General features: G+C 35.6%; 1 protein-coding gene across 1 annotated transcript in view; it reads left to right on the top strand.

Annotated features, from left to right (window-relative positions):
• The window catches only part of SLCO6A1 (solute carrier organic anion transporter family member 6A1), a 106,014-nt gene that overhangs the window by 55,573 nt on the left and 27,174 nt on the right, over nt 1-23,267 (top strand). The window contains exon 4 of the mRNA XM_061188024.1: nt 21,312-21,465. Coding sequence (XP_061044007.1) covers nt 21,312-21,465 — 154 coding nt within the window. The remainder of the gene's footprint in view (nt 1-21,311; nt 21,466-23,267) is intronic.

Below are 23,267 nucleotides of genomic sequence, written 5' to 3'. Positions count from 1 at the left end.
GTTCTTGGTTGTCTATCAAATCTTTGTGATTGTTCAGGCTGTCTTCTTTGTTTTTAGTGGCCCCCAGTAGTTGAGGGTGTGCCAAGACCTGTCAGTGTCCCAAAGGGGAGGATTGCAGCCAGCACTTAGATACAGGCAGATTGGAAGCCAGATCCTCAGGCAGTAGAGGGGAAAATACGTAGTTAGGATGCTTTTAGAGAGAAACTGGGAGATGGGCTTTTTTTGCCTGCTCCCTCTGTACTAAGCCTGAGTGTATAGCTGCAAGTGGAGTGCCCCTGTGCCCATTAATAACTGCTTTTTTGTTTACAGTCCTTTGGGACTCATGAATACAAGCCCCACTGGCTGTCAGAGCCAAGTGATCCAGGGACCCGTTCCTTGGGCAGCAGTCACAAAAGCTGGGGTGCCAGATATATGTACGTGCTCCTTCCAGGAGGACTTGCCATTCGTAGTGGGCTGGAGTGAGAAGGCAAAGGTGGTGTCTGATGTCTTCCCCAGTCTCTGGGGAGGATCACAGTCAGCTTCCAGATGCCTGCGAATATACAACAGACAGTACAAGGTTTGTAAAGCCTAAATATTTGCTATCTGGCCCCTTACAGAAAATATTCATTGATCCCTAATCTAAACCTACCTATTCAAAGGCAGCAATTGTCAGATTATTTTAAAAAGTAATCCCAAGCTAAATTCAGTCTACATGAAACCTACAATAAATAATGACATGTAGTTTAAAAGTAAAAAGATGAAAAAATTATAGCATACAAATGCTAAATAAAAGAAAGCTGAAATAAATATATTAATATCAGACTTCAGAATCAACAAAATTACAGGGATAAAGAGACATTACAAATTATGAAATGGTCAACTTACAAAGAACAAACAATTCTACTTGTGTATGCAGCTAACAACAGAGACTCAAGATCTAAGAGGGAAAAACTAGTAAAACTGAAAGAAAAAGAAGATAAATTCAAAAATATACTTAGAAACTTTATTACTCTCAAGGGAGTTAAAGAAGTACTGAATAACACAATCAACTTGAACTAATTTATATTTATGGAACACTTCAGTCAACAATAGCAGAATACCTATTCTTTTTGAATACAAATGGATTATTCACCACAATAAGCCATATTTTGGGTTATAAAACAGACCTGAAAAGTATAAAAGACTGAAACTATACAGAGTGTGTTTTCTACCACAGCGGAATCAAACTATAATCAAAACAGAAAAGTAATGAGACAATCTCTAAACACTTGGAAACTGAATAACATACTTCTAAATAATCTGTAGGTCAAAGAGGAAGTCTGAAGAGAAATCAACAGAAAATACATTGACCTGAATGAAAATGAAAATACCATATATCACAATTGTGGGACAAAACTAAAACAGTATTGAGAGGGAAATTTATAGTACTAAATGCATACAATTAAAAGTAGGAAAAGTATCAATAATCTAAGCTCCCACCTCAAGAATTTAAGAGCAAAATAAACCCAAAAGAAGCAGGAGGAAGCAAATAATAAAGATACAAGCAGAAATCAATCAAACAAAAACCTGGTTCTTTGAAAGATCAATAAAATTGACACATCCCTAGCAAGATTAACAAAGAAAAAAAGCAGAGAACACAAATTACCATTATCAGGAATGAAACAGGCAGTAACTATCCCCAGAGATATTTAAAGGATAATAAGGGACTACCAAAAATAACTCCACACACATAAATTTGACAGGTAGGGGCTTCCCTTGTGGTGCAGTGGTTGGGAATCCACCTGCCAGTGCGGGGGACACGGGTTCAATCCCTGGTCCGGGAAGATCCCACATGCCACGGAGCAACTGGGCCCATGCACCACAGCTGCTGAGCCTGTGCTCTGGAGCCCGTGAGCCACAACTGCTGAGCCCACACACCACAACTACTGAAGTCCGCGCTCTCTAGAGCCCATGCTCCGCAACGGCGGAGGCCACCGCAGTGGGAGGCCCGTGCACCGCAACGAGGAGTGGCCCCCACTCACCACAACTGGAGAAAGCCCATGCACAGCAACGAAGACCCAACACAGCCAAAGATAATAAATAAATAAAAATAAAATAAATTAAAAAAAATTTGACAGGTAATATGGACTAATCCTTGAAAACTGAAAAATCTCACCCAATATGAAACAGATAATTTGAATAGTTATAAAAGGAATTATTAAATAAATTGAATCCATAGTTTATAAAGTACCCCCCAAACATATTCTGGCCCAGATGATTTCACTGGAGAATTCTACCAAATATTTAAAGAATTAACAATGATTCTACACAATATCTTCTAGAAAGTAGAAGAGGAGGGAATACTTCCTAACTTGGTTGATGAGGCCAGTGTTATTTTGATAGCAAAGCCAAAGACAATACAAAAAAATGGATCATACAGAACAGTATCTCTCATAAACTTAGATGCAATAGCCTCAACAAAATGTTAGCAAGTTAAATGCAACAATGTATAAAAAATTAGTCTTTTTGGTGCCTAACATTCATCATCTTTTCTTTTGGGGCTCATTCAGTGTACATGTAAGTCAGGGCCTTGCCTCCATCTAAATCAACCAAAGGGAGTTAAATACTACTTTTTAAATCTTCCTTACATCAACAAGTATATGAGTTAGGCTCATATGATTGGACTGCTCCCTTAAGATTTTGATTTTTGAGAAAGTAACAAAAAATCCCATGGTCAGTGAGAGATTACCTGCAGCCTCCAATGCAAAACTGAGTACTGCAGTGCATCAAGTCCTGGGGGTGGGGGCATGGAGGACATCTTGCTAAGATTAGTCCTATAATGTAATCTTGCTTGCCTTTTTTTGGGTTCTTGATGGTTTTCAGAATCTACTTTTTGAGGCTTCTTCCTCATTTTATGAGCTCTTAGATGTTCTTTCAATAAGTTCATTCACTTTATCCAGAATTAGTTTATGCTACCTGTATTGGTTCAAATATATAGTTTATAAATGAAAAATGATAATCTTAAAAATGATTTTGAAATAGAGCCACTTTTTCAAATTATTAATAATGTAAAGTAAGACCCTTTGATTTCATTCTGAATTTATATTTAGAAACTTTTCTGGACTTCCACTTTTAGCCAAGATGGAATAACACATTTCCCCTACTATAAAAACCAACCAAAAATTGAAACAGTGGTTTTCATGACAGAGGAGTCAGTCAGTGAAGGACAGTGATACATGAGAGGTGGGAAACATTTAAGGTGAGCCTTATAATTCCTCCAGCTTACTGCCTTAAGAGGGTTTTGAGGTCATGGTACAGGAAGGGGGAACCAGACAAATTCTGGCAGACTCCCTGAGTTGAGGCATTTGAGCTGAGAGTCCAGAGAAACCAATACAGCTAGAGTTCATAGGATAGTGTACCAGAAGACATAACATATCTGCAGAGGATACAGATATGCTTTACATTTGCTCTAAAATGTAAATGTGAGGAAAGTACCTGAGTCTAAGGAACCAAAAAAATCAAAGGAAGCAGTACTCACCACTCACACATGGTTGGGATTAGTACCTGTTCTGATCAGACTGGAAAACCTCAAAAATCACAGAGCACACAGTATACAGAAGGATCTTGCCACAGTAGTGGGTAATAATTAGCTCTAAACTGAGCACTACTCTGGCTCTACCAATCACGTCTTGGAATCAAGAGCCCAAAAAGATAAAACATTTACCTGTAAATTAGCTGCATTCCAGACCAAAGCTTATTTATCTAAATACAAACATATTTAGTTTCCAAGATGGTGAAATTTACAAGGCCTAATATCCATTAAAAATTATAAGAAATTCAAATCAGCAGAAAAACACAACCCATAATGAGGAACAAAAATCAGTTCATCAAAACAAACCCATAACTGATGTGTATGTTAAAATTATCAGAGAAGAATGTTAACACGACTATTATACCAGTAATCCACATGTTAAAAAAGTTAAGTAGAAGACAATTTTAAAAACCCAAATTGAACATATAGAAATAAAGACTAGAATTTGTGAGAAAAATACTCTCTATGAGATTAATGATAGATTAGACATTGCAGAAGACTAGTGAACTTGAAATCAGTAGCAATAAAAACCATCCAACAGAAAACAGAGAAAAGAGAATTAATAAAAATGAACATCACTGAGTTGGACAACTTCAGGTGCTATATGTGAAGGTGCTTATATGGTTGAAGTCCCCAGAGGAAGGAGCTTGGGAAAAGAAAAATATCTGAAGAAATGATGTCCAAAACATTAAAATTTCATGTGACCTATAAATCTACAGACTTAAAAAAATCAGACAAACATTAAGTACAAGAAACATGAGAAAAATTGCATCATGGTACATAATAATCAAATTGCTCAAAATAAGTGTAAAGTGAAAATCTTAAAAGTAGTGAGAGGTGGAAAACATACCTTAAATATGAAAGACCAAAGATAAGGGTAACAGTTGATTTTACATCAAAAGCAATACAGGTAAGAAGAGGGTGGAACTATTTTTAAAGTACTGAAAGAAAAAAGTCAACCTGTAATTCTACACAAAATCAGAATATCTATCAAAAATGAAGGAGAAATAATTTTAGATATTAAAAATGTAAATAGTATTCAATCAACAAACTTACACTACATGAAGTGTTAAAGGAAGTCTTTCAAGCTGAAATAAAATAATACCAGATGAGGGACTTCCCTGGCGGTCCAGTGATTAAGACTCCACACTTCCAATGCAGGGGTCACGGGTTTGATACCTGGTCTGGGGATCTAAGATTCCACATGCCACGTGGTGCGGCCATAAATAAATAAATAAATAAATAATAAATGCAATGCATGATTTGAACTGGATAATTTTACAATAAAGGACATTAAAAAAAATACCAGATGAAAATATGAACTACACAAAGCAAAGAAGAGCAAAGGAAATTGTAACTATATAGGTAAATCATTTTTTCTTATTTAAATCTCTTTAAAAACAATTGTTTAAAACAGATTAACATGTAATATGGGTTTACATGAAGTGCTATCATATCATATGTTGGTAGCCTGTATTAAGTCAAAATGTATAGTGTAAACCCTGAAGCAACCACTAAAAAACAATGAGTCATAGCTAATAAGCCAACACAGGAGTTAAAATAGAATTTTCCAAAACTGCTTGATCTCAAAGTAGGCAGAAAAGTGGAAAAAGAGAACAAAGAAGAGATAGAATAAATAGAAAACAAATAGAAAGAGGATATATTCAAACCTAACCACATTAGTAATCACATTAAATGCAAATGGTTGTAGTATCTCAGTTAAAAGGCAGATAATCTGCAGTTTAATGTAAAAAAAGCAAGACTATATGCCACATGAAAGAAATGCACTTCAAATACAGACACAAGTAGATTATATGTAAAAGGATGGGAAAAGATATAACATGTTAACAGAAGTCAAAAGAAAGCTGATATCAGTGACCAAGTAGATTTGAGAGCAAACAATATTAGCAGGAAAAAATAATGTCATTATGTACTATAAATTGGCCAATTCATCAAAAATTAATAGCAATCCTAAATGATTCGGAACCTAATGAAAGAGCTTTAAAATATGTGGAGCAAAAACTTATGCACTGCAAGGAGAAATGTAGAAATTCACAAGTGTAGTCAGCTATTTCAGTATATCTCTCTTAGTAGAAGTAGGGAGAAAAAAAAAACAGTGATGATAAAAATGATTTGAATAACACTGTCAACCAACTTGACCTAATTGACATTTGTAGAACATTTCATGTAACAAAGGAAAATATGCTTTCTTTTCAAGAATGCATGAAATACCAAAATAGACCATATTCTATGAAACAAAACTCAGTAAATTTAAAGGATCAAATAATAAAATGGAAGTAAAATTTCTGACCATGATGGAATTAAATTAGAAATAAATTAATAAAAAACGATTTCTGAAAAAGCCCCAGATATCTGGAAACTGAAAAAACCTTCTACATAAACTTTGGGTCAAATAATTTCTCCTAAAGGGAAATTGTAAAATATTTTGAAGTGAATGAAAATGTAAACACACATTTAAAAATTTGTGGGATGCTGTTAAAGCAGTATGTAGGGCAAAATGTATAGCATTAAAAGTCTGTATTAGAAAAGAAAAAAGTCTCAAACCAGTGACATTTGTTTCTACCCTAAAAAACTATAAACATCAAAGCAGACTGATTGTAAATTAAGTAGAACAAAGCATGCAATTGAGATCAGAACAGAAATCAGTGGAGTAGAAATGAGAAAAACAATGGAGAAAATCAGTAAAATCGCAGGTGTTATTTTGAGAAAGTTGATGAAATTGCTAAACCACTACAGAGAGAAAATTACCAAAATCAGGAGTTAGAGATCTGTTGTTAGTATAGGTTCTACTAATATAAAAAGATAATAGGTTAATATTATGAACAAATTTATGCCCATAAATTTAACAGCTACCATGAAATGGGTAAAACCTTTGAAAGACAAAAAACTCACTTAAGAAGAAATAGCTAATTTTTATATCTAGCAAATAAATCAAATTTGTAGTTAAACACTTTCCCACAAAGAAAACTCCAGGCCCAAATGGTTTCACTGGGGAATTCTACCAAACATTTAAAAAATATCTGTTCTTACACAAATTCTTCTAGAAAATTGAAAAGGAATGGATACTCCCTAACTCATTCTATGAGACCTGCATTATCCTGATCTCAAAACCACAAAGACATTGTAAGAAAGGAAAACTATAGACCTATATCACTCATGAGTATAGATGCAAAAATTCTTAACAGAACTTTAATAAATGGAATCCAATAGTATATTAAAAGGAAACTAAATTATGATCAAACAAGATTCATATAGAGATGCAAGGATAGTTTAATAGTTGAAAATCGATTGATACATAATCTACCATATTAATAAACTAAAAATGAAAAAAATGTATAATCTCAATAGATGTCAAAAATGCTTGATAAAGTGCAACATCTATTCCTGATCAAGTAGAAAACTAATAATGGAAGGGATTCTATGAAAATGTACAGCTAACATCATACTTAGTGATGATTATAGACTGAATGTTTGTGTTTCCCCCTCCTTCCAGATTCATATGTTGAAGCCCTAATCCCCAATATGATAGTATTATGAGATGGAGCCTTTAAGAGATAATTAGGGTTAGGTAAGATCATGAGGGTGGACACCCCATGATGGGATTAATGTCCTTCTAAGAAGAGGAAGAGACCAAAGCTTTCCCTCTATCGACTGTGTGAGGATAACAATGAGAAGGTGATGTTCTGCAATCCAGGAAGACAGCCCACACCAGACACCAAAGCTGCCTGCACCTTGACCTGGACATAGCTTCCAGAACAGTGAGAAATAAATGTCTGTTGTTTAAGCCACGCAATCTATGATATTTTATTATAGTGGCTTGAGCAGACTAAGATGATGAAACATTGAATAACCAGGAATACAAGGGTATCTGTTTTTAATACTTCTATATTAACATTGTTCTAAAGGTTCTAGCCATACAATAATGTAAGAAAAATAAACAAAAGGCATTACAATAGCAAAAGTAGAAGCAAAACTGTGTTTATTTGAAGTCAACACCATTGTCTATGTAGAAAATCCAAAAAACACTATAACTAATAAACTGAGTTCAGCAAGTTTGTAAGATCAAATCAACCTACAAGAATCTATGGTATTTATGCTAACTACAAATGCAGAAATCAATATTAAAAATAATATTGTTAATTCCCATAAGGCTATCAACTGACTTTTCAGCAGAAACTCTGTAGTCCAGAAGGGAGTGTCATGAAGTATTTAAAGTGATGAAAGGGAAAAAACTTACAAACAAGAATACTCTACCAAGCAAGCCTTTTATTCAGATTTGATGGAGAGATAAAAAGTTAGATAAGCAAAAGCTAAAATTCTTCAGCACCACCAAACCAGCTTTACAAGAAATATTAAAAGGACTACTCTGACTGAAAAAGAAAAGGCCATTACTAGAAACATGAAAATAATAGAAGGAAAAAACTCATTGGTAACAGCAATATGAAGGAAAGACAGTAAATCAACCACATATAAAGTTAGTAGGAAGACTAAAAGACAAAAGTAGTAAAATTATATCTATCTGCAATAAGTAGTTAAAGGATACACGAAAAGATGTAAACTAGGTCAAAAACAGGAAACGTGGGTGGAGCAAAAATGCGGGATTGTTAAAATGTGTTTGAACTTAGATAAATAACATAAAATAATGATGTGTGTGTATGTGTACCTACCTCACGGTAACTACAAATCAAAAATCTATTAGTAACACACACACAGAAAAAAGGAATCGAGACATAACATTAAAGATAGTCATCAAATCACAAGGGAAGAGAACAAAGGAAGAGAAAGGAACAAAAAAGACCTATAAAAACAATCCCCAGGGAGGAGCTTCAAGATGGCAGAAGGGGAAGATGTGGAGATCACCTTCCTCCCCACAAATACGTCAAAAATACATCTACCTGTGGAACAACTACAGAACACCTACTGAACGCTGACAGAAGACCTCAGACCTCCCAAAAGGCAAGAAACTCCCCATGTACCTGGGAAGGGCAAAAGAAAAAAGGAAAAACAGAGACAAAAGAATAGGGACGGAACCTGCACCAGTGGGAGGGAGCTGTGAAGGAGGAAAAGTTTCCACACACTAGGAAGGCCCTGCGTGGGCGGAGACTGGGTGGTGGAGTGGGTGAGCTTTGGAGCCACGGAGGAGAGCGCAGCAACAGGGGTGCGGAGGGCAAAGCGGAGAGATTCCCACACACAGGATTGGTGCCGACCAGCACTCACCAGCCCGAGAGGCTTGTCTGCTCCCCCACCGGGGCGGGCGGGGGCTGGGAGCTGAGGCTCAGGCTTCAGAGGTCAGACCCAAGGGAGAGGACTGGGGTTGGCTGCGTGAACACAGCCTGAAGGGGGCTAGTGCGCCACAGCTAGCTGGGAGGGAGTCCGGGAAAAGGTCTGGAACTGACAAAGAGGCAAGAGACTTTTTCTTGCCTCTTTGTTTCCTGGTGTGTGAGGAGAGGAGATTAAGTGCGCTGCTAAAAGGAGCTCCAGAGACGGGCGTGAGCCGTGGCTATCCACGCGGACCCCAGAGATGGCATGAGACACTAAGGCTGCTGCGGCAGCCACCAAGAAGCCTGTGTGCAAGCACAGGTCACTGTCCACACCTCCCCTCCCGGGAGCTTGTGCAGCTCGCCACTCCCAGGGTCCCGTGATTCAGGGACAACTTCCCCGGGAGAACAGACAGCGTGCCTCAGGCTGGTGCAATGTCATGCTGGCCTATGCCGCTGCAGGCTCGCCCCGCATTCCCTACCCGTCCCTCACCCTGGCCTGAGTGAGCCAGAGCCCCTTAATCAGCTGCTCCTTTAACCCCGTCCTGTCTGAGCGAAGAACAGACGCCCTCAGGCGACCTACATGCAGAGGCAGGGCCAAACCCAAAGCTGAATCCCAGGAGCTATGCGAACAAAGAAGAGAAAGGGAAATCTCTCCCAGCAGCCTCAGGAGCAGCGGATTAAATCTCCACAGTCAACTTGATGTACCCTGCATCTGTGAAATACCTGAATAGACAACGAATCATCCCAAATTGAAGAGGTGGACTTTGGGAGCAACGATATATATATATATATATATATATTTTCCCTTCTTCTCTTTTCGTGAGGGTGTATGCGTATGCTTCTGTGTGTGATTTTGCCTGTATAGCTTTGCTTTTACCATTTGTCCTAGGGTTCTGTGTGTCCGTTTTTATTTTATTTTATTTTATTTTATCTTATTTATTTTTTGTATAGTTTTCAGTGCTTGTTATCATTGGTGGATTTGTTTTTTGGTTTCGATGTTCTCTTCTTTCATTCTTTCTTTTGTTTTTAATTACTTAAAAAATTTTTTTAATAATTATTTTTTGTTTTTTATTTTAATAACTTTTTAATTTAATTTTATCTTTTTCTTTTTTTCTTTCTTTCTTTTTTTCTCCTGTTTATTCTGAGCCGTGTGGATGACAGGCTCTTGGTGCTCCAGCCAGGTGTCAGGGCTTTGCCTCTGAGGTGGGAGAGCCAAGTTCAGGACATTGGTCGACCAGAGACCTCCCAGCTCCACCTAATATCAAATGGCGAAAATCTCCCAGATATCTCCATCTCAACGCCAAGGCCCAGCTCCACTCAACTACCAGCAAGCTACAGTGCTGGACACCCTATGCCAAACAACTAGCAAGACAGGAACACAACCCCACCCATTAGCAGAGAGGCTGCCTAAAATCATAATAAGGTCACAGATACCCCAAAACACACCACCAAGTGTGGGCCTGCCCACCAGAAAGACAAAATCCAGCCTCATCCACCAGAACACAGACACTAGTCCCCTCCATGAGGAAGCCTACACAACCCACTGAACCAACCTTAGCCACTGGGGGCAGACACGAAAAACAATGGGAACTACGAACCTGCAGCCTGTGAAAAGGAGAACCCAAACACAGTAAGTCAAGCAAAATGAGAAGACAAAGAAACACACAGCAGATGAAGGAGCAAGCTAAAAACCACCAGACCTAACAAATGAAGAGGAAATAGGCAGTCTACCTGAAAAAGAATTCAGAATAATGATAGTAAAGATGATTCACAATCCTGGAAATACAATGGAGAAAGTACAAGAAACGTTTAACAAGGACTTAGAAGAACTAAAGAGGAAACAAACAATCATGAACAACAAAATAAAGGATATTAAAAATTCTCTAGAAGGAATCAACAGCAGAATAACTGAGGCAAAAGAACGGATAAGTGACCTGGAAGATAAAATAGTGGAAATAAATACTGCAGAGCAGAATAAAGAAAAAAGAATGAAAAGAATAGAGGACAGTCTCAGAGACCTCTGGGACAACATTAAACACACCAACATTCGAATTATAGGGGTCCCAGAAGAAGAAGAGAAAAAGAAAGGGACTGAGAAAATATTTGAAGACATTATAGTTGAAAACTTCTCTAATATAGGAAAGGAAATAGTTAATCAAGTCCAGGAAGCACAGAGAGTCCCATACAGGATAAATCCAAGGAGAAACACGCCAAGACACATATTAATCAAAATATCAAAAATTAAATACAAAGAACAAATATTAAAAGCAGCAAGGGAAAAACAACAAATAACACACAAGGGAATCCCCGTAAGGTTAACGGCTGATCTTTCAGCAGAAACTCTGCAAGCCAGAAGGGAGGAGCAGGACATATTTAAAGTGGTGAAGGAGAAAAACCTACAACCAAGATTACTCTACCCAGCAATGATCTCATTCAGATTTGATGGAGAAATTAAAACCTTCACAGACAAGCAAAACTAAGAGAATTCAGCACAACCAAACCAGCTTTACAACAAATGCTAAAGGAACTACATTAGGCAGGAAACACAACAGAAGGAAAAGACCTACAATAACAAACCCAAAACAATTAAGAAAATGGTAATAGGAACATATATATCAATAACTACCTTAAATGTAAATGGATTAAATGCTCCAACCAAAAGACATAGACTGGCTGAATGGATACAAAAACAAGACCCGTATATATGCTGTCTACAAGAGACCCATTTCAGACCTAGGAACACATACAGACTGAAAGTGAGGGGATGAAAAAAAGATATTCCGTGCAAATGGAAATCAAAAGAAAGCTGGAGTAGCAATTCTCATGTCAGACAAAATAGACTTTAAAACAAAGACTATTACAAGAGACAGAGAAGGACACTACATAATGATCAAGGGATCAATCCAAGAAGAAGATATAGCAATTGTAAACATTTATGCACCCAACATAGGAACACCTCAATACATAAGGCAACTTCTAACAGCAATAAAGGCGGAAATTGACAGTAACACAATCATAGTAGGGGACTTTAACACCCCACTTTCACCAATGAACAGATTATCCAAAATGAAAATGAATAAGGAAACACAAGCTTTAAATGATACATTAAACAAAATGGACTGAACTGATATTTATAGGACATTCCATCCAAAAACAACAGAATACACTTTCTTCTCAAGTGCTCATGGAACATTCTCCAGGATAGATCATATCTTGGGTCACAAATCAAGCCTTGGTAAATTTAAGAAAATCAAAATCGTATAAAGTATCTTTTCTGACCACAACGCTATGAGACTAGATATCAATTACAGGAAAAAATCTGTAAAAAATACAGACACATGGAGGCTAAACAATACACTACCTAATAACCAAGAGATCACTGAAGAAATCAAAGGGGAAATCAACAAATACCTAGAAACAAATGACAATGAAAACACGACGACCCAAAACGTACGGGATGCAGCAAAAGCAGTTCTAAGAGGGAAGTTTATAACAATACAATCCTACCTCAAGAAACAGGAAACATCTCGAATAAAAAACCTAACCTTGCACCTAAAGCAATTAGAGAAAGAAGAACAAAAAAACCCCAAAGTTAGCAGAAGGAAAGAAATCATAAAGATCAGAGCAGAAATAAATAAAAAAGAAATGAAGGACACAATAGCAAAGATCAACAAAACTAAAAGCTGGTTCTTCGAGAAGATAAACAAAATTGATAAACCATTAGCCAGACTCATCAGGAAAAAAAGGGAGAAGACTCAAATCAACAGAATTAGAAATGAAAAAAGAGAAGTAACAACTGACACTGCAGAAAGACAAAGGATCTTGAGAGATTACTACAAGTAACTCTATGCCAATAAAATGGACAACCTGGAAGAAATGGACAAATTCTTAGAAAAGCATAACCTTCCAAGACTGAACCAGGAAGAAATAGAAAATATGAACAGACCAATCACAAGCACTGAAATTGAAACTGTGATTAAAAATCTTCCAACAAACAAAAGCCCAGGACCAGATGGCTTCACAGGTGAATTCTATCAAACATTTAGAGAAGAGCTAACACCTATCCTTCTCAAACTCTTCCAAAATATAGCAGAGGGAGGAACACTCCCAAACTCATTCTACGAGGCCACCATCACCCTGATACCAAAACCAGACAAAGATATCACAAAAAAAGAAAACTACAGACCAATATCACTGATGAACATAGACGCAAAAATCCTCAACAAAATACTAGCAAACAGAATCCAACAGCACATTAAAAGGATCATACACCATGGTCAAGTGGGGTTTATCCCAGGAATGCAAGGATTCTCCAATATATGCAAATCAATGTGATACACCATATTAACAAATTGAAGGAGAAAAACCATATAATCATCTCAATAGATGCAGAGAAAGCTTTTGATAAAATTTGACACCTATTTATGATAAAAACCCTCCAGAAAGTAGGTATAGAGGGAACTTACCTCAAGATAATAAAGGCCATATATGACAAACCCACAGCCAACATTGTCCTTAATGGTGAAAAACTGAAACCGTTTCCACTAAGATTAGGAACAAGACAAGGTTGCCCACTCTCACCACTATGATTCAACATAGTTTTGGAAGTTTTAGCCACAGCAATCCGGGAAGAAAAAGAAATAAAAGGAATCCAAATCAGAAAAGAAGAAGTAAGGCTGTCACTGTTTTCAGATGACATGATACTATACACAAAGTATCCTAAAGATGCTACCAGAAAAATACTAGAGCTAATCAATGAATTTGGTAAAGTAGCAGGATACAAAATTAATGCACAGAAATCTCTTGCACTCAATACACTAATGATGAAAAATCTGAAAGTGAAATTAAGAAAAAACTCCCATTTACCATTGCAACAAAAAGAATAAATTATCTAGGAATAAACCTACCTAAGGAGACAAAAGACCTGTATGCAGAAAATTATAAGACACTGATGAAAGAAATAGAAGATGATACAAATAGATGGAGAGATATACCATGTTCTTGGATTGGAAGAATCAACATTGTGAAAATGACTATACTACCCAAAGCAATCTACAGATTCAATGCAATCCCTATCAAATTACCACTGGCATTTTTCACAGAACTAGAAAAAAAATTTTCACAATTTATAATGAAACACAAAAGACCCTGAAGAGCCAAAGCAATCTTGAGAAAGAAAAACAGAGCTGGAGGAATCAGGCTCCCTGACTTCAGACTATGCTACAAAGCTACAGTAATGAAGACAGTATGGTACTGGCACAAAAACAGAAATATAGATCAATGGAACAGGATAGAAAGTCCAGAGATAAACCCACACACATATGGTCACCTTATTTTTGATAAAGGGGGCAAGAATATACAATGGAGAAAAGACAGCCTCTTCAATAAGTGGTGCTGGGAAAACTGGACAGCTACATGTAAAAGAATGAAATTAGAACACTCCCTAACACCATACACAAAGATAAACTCAAAATAGATTAAAGATCTAAATGTAAGGCCAGACACTATCAAACTCTTAGAGGAAAACATAGGTAGAACACTCTATGACATAAATCACAGCAAGATCCTTTTTGACCCACCTCCTAGAGAAATGGAAATAAAAACAAAAATAAACAAATGGTACCTAATGAAACTTCAAAGCTTTTGCACAGCAAAGGAAACCATAAACAAGATGAAAAGACAACCCTCCGAATGGGAGAAAATTATTTGCAAATGAAGCAACTGACAAGGGATTAATCTCCCAAATTTACAAGCAACTCATGCAGCTCAATATCAAAAAAGCAAACAACCCAATCCAAAAATGGACAGAAGACCTAAATAGACATTTCTCCAAAGAAGATATACAGATTGCCAACAAACATATGAAAGAATGCTCAACATCATTAATCATTAGAAAAATGCAAATCAAAACTACAATGCGATATCATCTCACACTGGTCAGAATGGCCATCATCAAAAAATCTACAAACAATAAATGGTGGAGAGGGTGTGGAGAAAGGGACCCTCTTGCACTGTTGGTGGGAATGTAAATTGATACAGCCACTATGGAGAACAGTATGGAGATTCCTTAAAAAACGAAAAATAGAAGTACCATATGACCCAGCAATCCCACTACTGGGCATATACCCTGAGAAAACCATAATTCAAGAAGAGTCATATACCACAATGTTCACTGCAGCTCTATTTACAATAGCCAGGACATGGAAGCAACCTAAGTGTCCATCGCCAGATGAATGGATAAAGAAGATGTGGCACATATATACAATGGCATATTACTCAGCCATAAAAAGAAACGAAATTGAGTTATTTGTAGTGAGATGGATGGACCTAGAATCTGTCATACAGAGTGAAGTAAGTCAGAAAGAGAAAAACAAATACCATATGCTAACACATATATATGGAATCTAAAAAAAAAAAAGTCATGAAGAACCTAGAGGCAAGACAGGAATAAAGACGCAGACCTACTAGAGAATGGACTTGAGGACACGGGGAGGGGGAAGGGTCAGCTGGGATGAAGTGAGAGAGTGGTAGTGTGTATATGGATATATATACACTACCAAGTGTAAAATAGATAGCTAGTGGGAAGCAGTAGCGTAGCACAGGGAGATCAGCTCGGTGCTTTGTGACCAGCTAGAAGTGTGGGATAGGGAGGGTGGGAGGGAGGTGAAAGGGGGAGGAGATATAGGGATATATGTATATGTATAACTGATTCACTTTGTTATAAAGCAGAAACTAACACACCATTGTAAAGCAATTATACTCCAATAAAAATGTTTAAAAAAAAAAAAACCCCAAACAATTAACAAAATGGCAATAAGTACATACCTATCAATAATTACTTTAAATGTAAATACACTAAATGCTCCAATCAAAAGACATAGAGTGACTGAAAGGGTACAAAAACTACTAGAGCTTATCAATGAATTCGGTAATGTTTCAGGATGCAAAATTAATACACAGAAATCTGTTGCATTTCTATAGAATAACACCATAGTATCAGAAAGAGAAATTAAGAAAACAGTCCTATTTACAAATGCATTACAAAGAACAAAATACCTAGAAATAAATCTAAGAAGGTAAAAGACTTGTACTCAGAAGACTATAAGACACTGATGAAAGAAATAGAAGACAACACATGCAGATGGAAAGATAGACCATGTTCATGGATGGAAGAATTAATGTTGTTAAAATGATCATACTACCCAAGGCAACCGTCACAGTCAATGCAATCCCTAAAAATACCAATGGCATTTTTCACAGAACTAGAACAACTAATGCTAAAATTTGTATGGAAACACAAAAGACCCCTAACAGCCAAACAATCTTATGAAAGAAGAAATCATGCTCCCCTGATTTCAAACTAAACTACCAAGCTACAGTCATCAAAACAGTATAGTATAGGCACAAAAACAGACACATAGATCAATGGAAATGAAACCACTCTTATATGGGCAATTAAGCTACAACAAAGGAGGCATATACAATGGGGGAAAAGACAGCTTCTTCAACAAATGGTGTTGGGAAAACTGGGCTGCTACATGCAAAAGAATCAAGCTGGACTACTCTCTCACACCATGCACAAAAATAAATTCAAAATGGATTAAAGACTTAAATGTAAGACCTGAAACCATAAAACTACTGGAAGAAAACATAGGCAATACACTCTTTGACATCAGTTTTAATAATATTTTTAGATGTCTCCTCAGGCAAAGGAAACAAAAACAAAAATAAATGGGACTACATCAGACTAAACAGGTTTTGTTCAGTAAAGGAAAGCATCAACAAAAAAAAAGGCCTACTGGACGGGAGAAGATATTTGCAAATGATATATCTGATAAGGGGTTAATATCCAAAACATACAAAGAATACATACAAATTCCACTCCTGGGTATTTACCCGAAGAAAAGAAAAGCACTAATTAGAAAAGATATATGCACCCCTGTAATTATTGCAGCATTATTTACAATAGCCAAGATATAGAAGCAACCCAAGTGCCCATCAATAGATGAATGGAAAAAAAAGATGTAATATACATACAATGGAATATTACTCAGTCATAAATAATAATGAAATCTTGCCATTTGCAACAAGGTTGGAACTAGAGGGTATCATGCTAAGTTAAATATGTCAGACAGAGAAAGACAAATACTGTATGATTTCACTTATATGTGGAACCTAAAAAACAAATGAACAAGCATAACAAACAGAAACAGAGTTGTAGATACAGAGAACAAACAAGTGCTGGCTGGAAAGGAGGGAGTTGGAAGGAGGAATTAAATAGGTGAGGGAGTTTAAGAGATACGAACTTCCAGTTGCAAAATAAGTGAGTCATGGATATGAAATGTGCAGTGTGGGGAGTATAGCAATAACTATGTAATATCTTTGTGTGGTGATGTATTGTAACTAGACTTACTGTGGTGATAAGTTTGAAATGTACAGAAACACCAAATCACTATGCTGTGTAACAGGAGCTAACAGTGTTGTAGGTCAATTATACTTCAAAAACAAACAAACCAATTAAAGATGATACAAACAGATGGAGAGATATACCATGTTCTTGATTCGAAGAATCAACACTGTGAAAATGACTATACTACCCAAAGCAATGTACAGATTCAATGCAATCCCTATCAAACTACCAGTGGCATTTTTCACAGAACTAGAAAAAAATTTTTCACAATTTGTAAGGAAACACAAAAGACCCTGAATAGCCAAAGCAACCTTGAGAAAGAAAAGCAGAGCTGGAAGAATCAGGCCCCCAGACCTCAGAGTACATTACAAAGCTACAGTAATCAAGACAGTATGGTACTGGCACAAAAACAGAAATACAGATCAATGGAACAGGATAGAAAGCCCAGAGATAAACCCACGCACATATGATCACCTTATTTTTGATAAAGGGGGCAAGAATATACAATGGAGAAAAGATAGTCTCTTCAATAAGTGGTGCTGGGAAAACTGGACAGCTACATGTAAAAGAATGAAATTAGAACACTCCCTAACACCATACACAAAAATAAACTCAAAATGGATTAAAGACCTAAATGTAAGGCCAGACACTATCAAACTCTTAGAGGAAAACATAGGCAGAACACTCTATGATCACAGCAAGATCCTTTTTGACCCACCTCCTAGAGAAATGGAAATAAAAACAAAAATAAACAAATGGGACCTAATGAAACTTCAAAGCTTTTGCACAGCAAAGGAAACCATAAACAAGACCAAACGACAGCCCTCAGAATGGGAGAAAATATTTGCAAACGAAGCAACTGACAAAGGATTAATCTCCAAAATTTACAAGCAGCTCATGCAGCTCAATATCAAAAAAGCAAACAACCCTATCCAAAAAATGGGCAGAAGACCTAAATAGACATTTGTCCAAAGAAGCCATACAGATCTCCAACAAACACATGAAAGGATGCTCAACATCACTAATCATTAGAGAAATGCAAATCAAAACTACAATGAGGTATCACCTCACACCGGTCAGAATGGCCATCATCAAAAAATCTACAAACAATAAATGGTGAAGAGGGTGTGGAGAAAAGGGAACCCTTCTGCACTGTTGGTGGGAATGTAAATTGATACAGCCACTATGGAGAACAGTATGGAGGGTCCTTAAAAAACTAAATATAGAACTACAGTACGACCCAGCAATCCCACTTCTGGACACATACCCTGAGAAAACCATAATTCAAAAAGAGTTATGCACCGCAATGTTCATTGCAGCACTATTTACAATAGCCAAGACATGGAAGCAACCTAAGTGTCCATCGACAGATGAATGGATAAAGAAGATGTGGCACATATAAGCAATGGAATATTACTCAGCCATAAAAAGAAATGAAACTGAGTTATTTGTAGTGAGGTGGATGGACCTAGAATCTGTCATACAGAGTGAAGTAAGTCAGAAAGGGAAAAACAAATACCGTATGCTAACACATATATATGGAATCTTAAAAAAAAAAAAAAAAAAAAAAGGTTCTGAAGAACCAGGACAGGAATAAAGACACAGACATAGAGAATGGACTTGAGGACATTGGGAGGGAGAAGGGTAAGCTTGGACAAAGTGAGAGAGTGGCATGGACATATATACACTACCAAATGTAAAATAGATAGCTAATGGGAAGCAGGCACATAGCACAGGGAGATTACCTCAGTGCTTTGTGACCACCTAGAGGGGTGGGATAGGGAGGGTGGGAGGGAGACACAAAAGGGAGGAGATATGGGGATATATGTATATGTATAGCTGATTCACTTTGTTATAAAGGAGAAACTAACACACCATTGTAAATTATACTCCAATAAAGATGTTAAATCCAACCAACCAACCAACTAACTAACTCATAGAAAAAGGGATCAGATTTGTGGTTAACAAAGGCAGAGGGTTAAGGGATCGGGAATTGAATGAAGGCAGTCGAAATGCACAAACTACCAGTTATAAGGTAAATAAGTACTAGGGAAGTAATGTACAACATGACAAATATAATTAATACTGCTGTATGTCATACATGAAAGTTGTTAAGAGGGTAAATTCTAAGAGTTTCATTACAAGGAAAAAATTTTTTCTCTTTAATTTTGTTTTGATATGAGATGATGGATGTTCACTAAACTTATTGTGATAATCATTTCATGATATATGTAAGTCTAATAATTATGCTGTACATCTTAAACTTATACAGTGCTGTGTCAATTATATCTCAATAAATTCTGGAAAAAACTTAAAAAATAATGTTAATACTATCAAACAAAAAGAAATACTGTAGAAGAAAAGATTAATATATAAGACTCTATGGCATTTTATATACTACCTACAAACAACTTGAAATTGATATTAAACAACAATACCATTAACAATAGTATCAAGAAAAAGAAATTCTTAAGGATAAATATGATAAAGATGTAAAAGCCCTATGCACTGATTACTGTAAAACATTGCTGACAGTAATTAAAGACCTAAATATTTAAATGAAGAGATATCCCATATTTGTGGGTTACAAAACTCAGTATCTTTCAGATGTTAATCCTCCCCAAATTGATGTATGTATGTGATGTAATCACAATCAAAATCCCACAAGCTTTTGTTTTTAGATATTGGAAAAATGACTTTTAAATTCATATAGTTATGCAAAGGATCTAGAAAAACCACAAACAATTCTAAAGAACAAACATGGAGGACTAACACTATTTGATTTCAAGACTTATTATAAAGCTACAATAATCAAGAAAGTAGTGTTGGTGTAAATATAGACCAATAAGTCAGTGGAACAGAATGGAGAGTCTAAAAGTAAGCACACACATATATAGATAATTGATTTTTGATAGGGTGCATATGCAATTTAGCAGAGAACATACAGTCATTTTAACAAATGATGCTGGAACAATTAGATCTCTATATTTAAACAAACTTTGATCCATATCTTATACCATGTAAATAATTAATTCAAAATGGATTGTAGATGTAATTGTGAAATATAAAATTCCAGGAATATGAGGAAAATTTATGTGAACTTGGGTTCAGCAAAGATTTCTTAGTTATGACACCAGATATGTGATACATAAAAAAATATATTGATAAATTTGACTTCATTAAAATAAAAAGCATCTGCTCTTTGAAAGATCCCATTAAGGTAATGCAGAAACAAGCCATAGACTGTGAGAAGATATTTGAAAATCATAAATCTAACAAAGAACTTAGTTTCTAGAACATATAAAGAACTTTCAATGCTTAGTAATATCCACAAAAATGGGCAAAAGATTTAAACAGATATTTAACCAAATAATAGATACAGATGGAAAATAAGCACATGGAAAGATGTCCAACATCATTCATTAGGGAAATACGTATTAAAAACCACAATATGAAGTTACTGTGTCCTTGTTAGAATGTCTAAAATTAAAAAGACTGACTATTTCAAGTGTTGGCAAGGAATATAGAAAGCAATTGAAATCTTACACACTGCGTGTGAGAATGCAAAACAGCACAATCACTTTGGAAAACTGTTTGACAGTTTCTTAAAAAGTTAAATGAACACCTACCGTATGATCCAAACATTCTACTCCTTAATATTTATCCAAGAGACATGGAAGCATATGACCATACAAAGACCATGTAAAGACCAGCTGCATGAAAGAAGCCAGACAAAGAAAGTGCACCTAGTGCACTATGAAATTCCAACTAATGAACAGTTTCAGAAAGTAGATCAGCAGATGCCAGGGGGTGGAGGAATTACAAAGGAGCATGAGGGAACTATTGGGGGTGATGATTATGTTTGTTAACATGATTGCAGTGATGGTTTCACAAGTGTATGCAGATTGTATGCTTTAAAAATGTACAGTTTATTGTATATCTGTTATACGTAAGTCTGTTAAAATTATTTAAATAATCATATTTTATTGATCTCATTGATATCTTTGTGTATACATTAATAAGGATAATACAGTTGTATTATAATTACATTCAATCTCTTCTTTTACAGAACAGGGCAGTTGGGAAACCTGACAGCTCCTTGCAATTCTCATTGTAAATGCTCATCTTCATTTTATTCTGCTACATGTGGAAGAAATGATATTGGATATTTTTCTCCTTGCTTTGCAGGTTGTACATATTCTAAAACATTAAAGAATCACAAGGTAATTATCTTTTTCTCTGCTTCCTCCTCTCCATTAAGAAGTGCAACTTATAGATGATGTTTATATTTTACTCCTGCTCTCTATAAAATCCTTTCCCCCTCTTATTTTCCCCTTTCTTAAATTTTTCTTAAATTATGGCTTCATGTGATCACAATACATAGGACTTGTGAGAATTGGGAGTGAAGTAGGGACGCAGGTTTTAAAAATTCTGTGTTTCTCCCTCCCCTCTCTTTGTCTAGTCTTTGCGAGGGGAAGAGAGCAACAAAGAGGATATTTCCTGACCCATGGGCATTATAGCATCTTCCTTAGCAGGCAATGAAGTACTTTATTAGTACTTTATTTATTAGTACGTACATAACAATATTCTCTTTCCTGTTACACACAGATCATTTTATTACAGTATATTAGCATGCCTGACCAACTTTAGTTCCTCGTTGTCATATTTTCACTGGCCTACTATTTAACAATATATCTTCAGTTTTTAATTGAATATTAATATTAAAAAGATTATATACCCTTTAAAAAATCTTTCTTCTTAAATGTTTAAAATGATTCTTTAAAATTTTTAAATTTAAAATGGTTATTTATATGTATTATATATTTTAAAAACTATTACATGTTTTAAATGATTTATATATTTTAAAATATATTTAAAATGATATTTAAAATCTTTAAAATATATTACTGTGGGAAACTTTAAATGTAATAGAAAACCAAAATGAACTCCCATATGTTAGTTACCCATCCTCAACAATTTATTAACTTATGGAAAATCTTAATTTACACTCCTGTTTACTTCCTCTCCTCCATTTTATTTTGACAAGTAAATGATTTTTTAAATCTCATGTTGTCACCACAGAATAAAGCAGAACTGCTTGACCTTGGTGTTTTGATCCATGGGATATTCAAGAGCTAAAAATGCCAGCCACTATATAGCTCCAACCCATCTTCCTTTTTCTGGGGAATCCCTTTTAGGGAATTGTTTCTATTTCATAAAAAGCTTTATAATTTCCTTTCATTTCTCTAAGGAATAATTAATAATGAATAATGAAATAATTCACAAAATAGTGACTCAAACTGTGTGATAACATTTGATGCTGAATAAAAATTGAAAGAATAAAATATTTTTGACAAAAATTAGATCTGTTATGAATTACCCAGGACAATTAGCCTTGAAAGAAATAATGGCTCTGAAGGAAAACTGACAATAGCAGAAGTTATGATTAGTACAATTTGATACAGATGAAACCAATTAATGGATAAAATATACATTAATTTCAAATGGGAAAGAACTGATGCCAGTAAAAATAATTTTAACAAAATGAAAATTAGAGAAATACCATATACAAAAAATTATTGTGTCTAAATTGTGTTAATGGAATTCCCTCTGGAAAACTTTTTTCAATGAAAATATGTCAACTTTGAAATAATTCTGATTAAATGTTCGTATTCAAAATATAAGGGTCAAATGTATTAGAATTGAGTGCTCTTCAATTACACTTATGCAAAAGTTTACAAGAGGAGTGGTAGGAAATACTACACCTTTGAAGATTCCTAAGTTTCTATAGAAAATCACAGCTTTACCAAAACTGAAAATAGAGATCTGCTCTTCATGTTGATAATATTCCAAGTGTTTTGCCTCATTGAGACCCACATATTCTTATCCATGCTATCAAGATCTTCAAATTTCCTTATACAGATACGAAAGAAATCTTGGGCTTTTCTTCATGATCTTCTCACTAGGACTAGCTCTTTTCAGCAGCTGATATGGCTTTCAGTATAAAATAGCAGTATCAGGGGTT

Source organism: Eubalaena glacialis, chromosome 4 (assembly GCF_028564815.1).
Source record: "Eubalaena glacialis isolate mEubGla1 chromosome 4, mEubGla1.1.hap2.+ XY, whole genome shotgun sequence".
Taxonomy (NCBI): Eukaryota; Metazoa; Chordata; class Mammalia; order Artiodactyla; family Balaenidae; genus Eubalaena; species Eubalaena glacialis.
The sequence above is the reverse complement of the archived record's forward strand: the minus strand, read 5'-3'. Positions and strand labels throughout refer to the sequence as shown.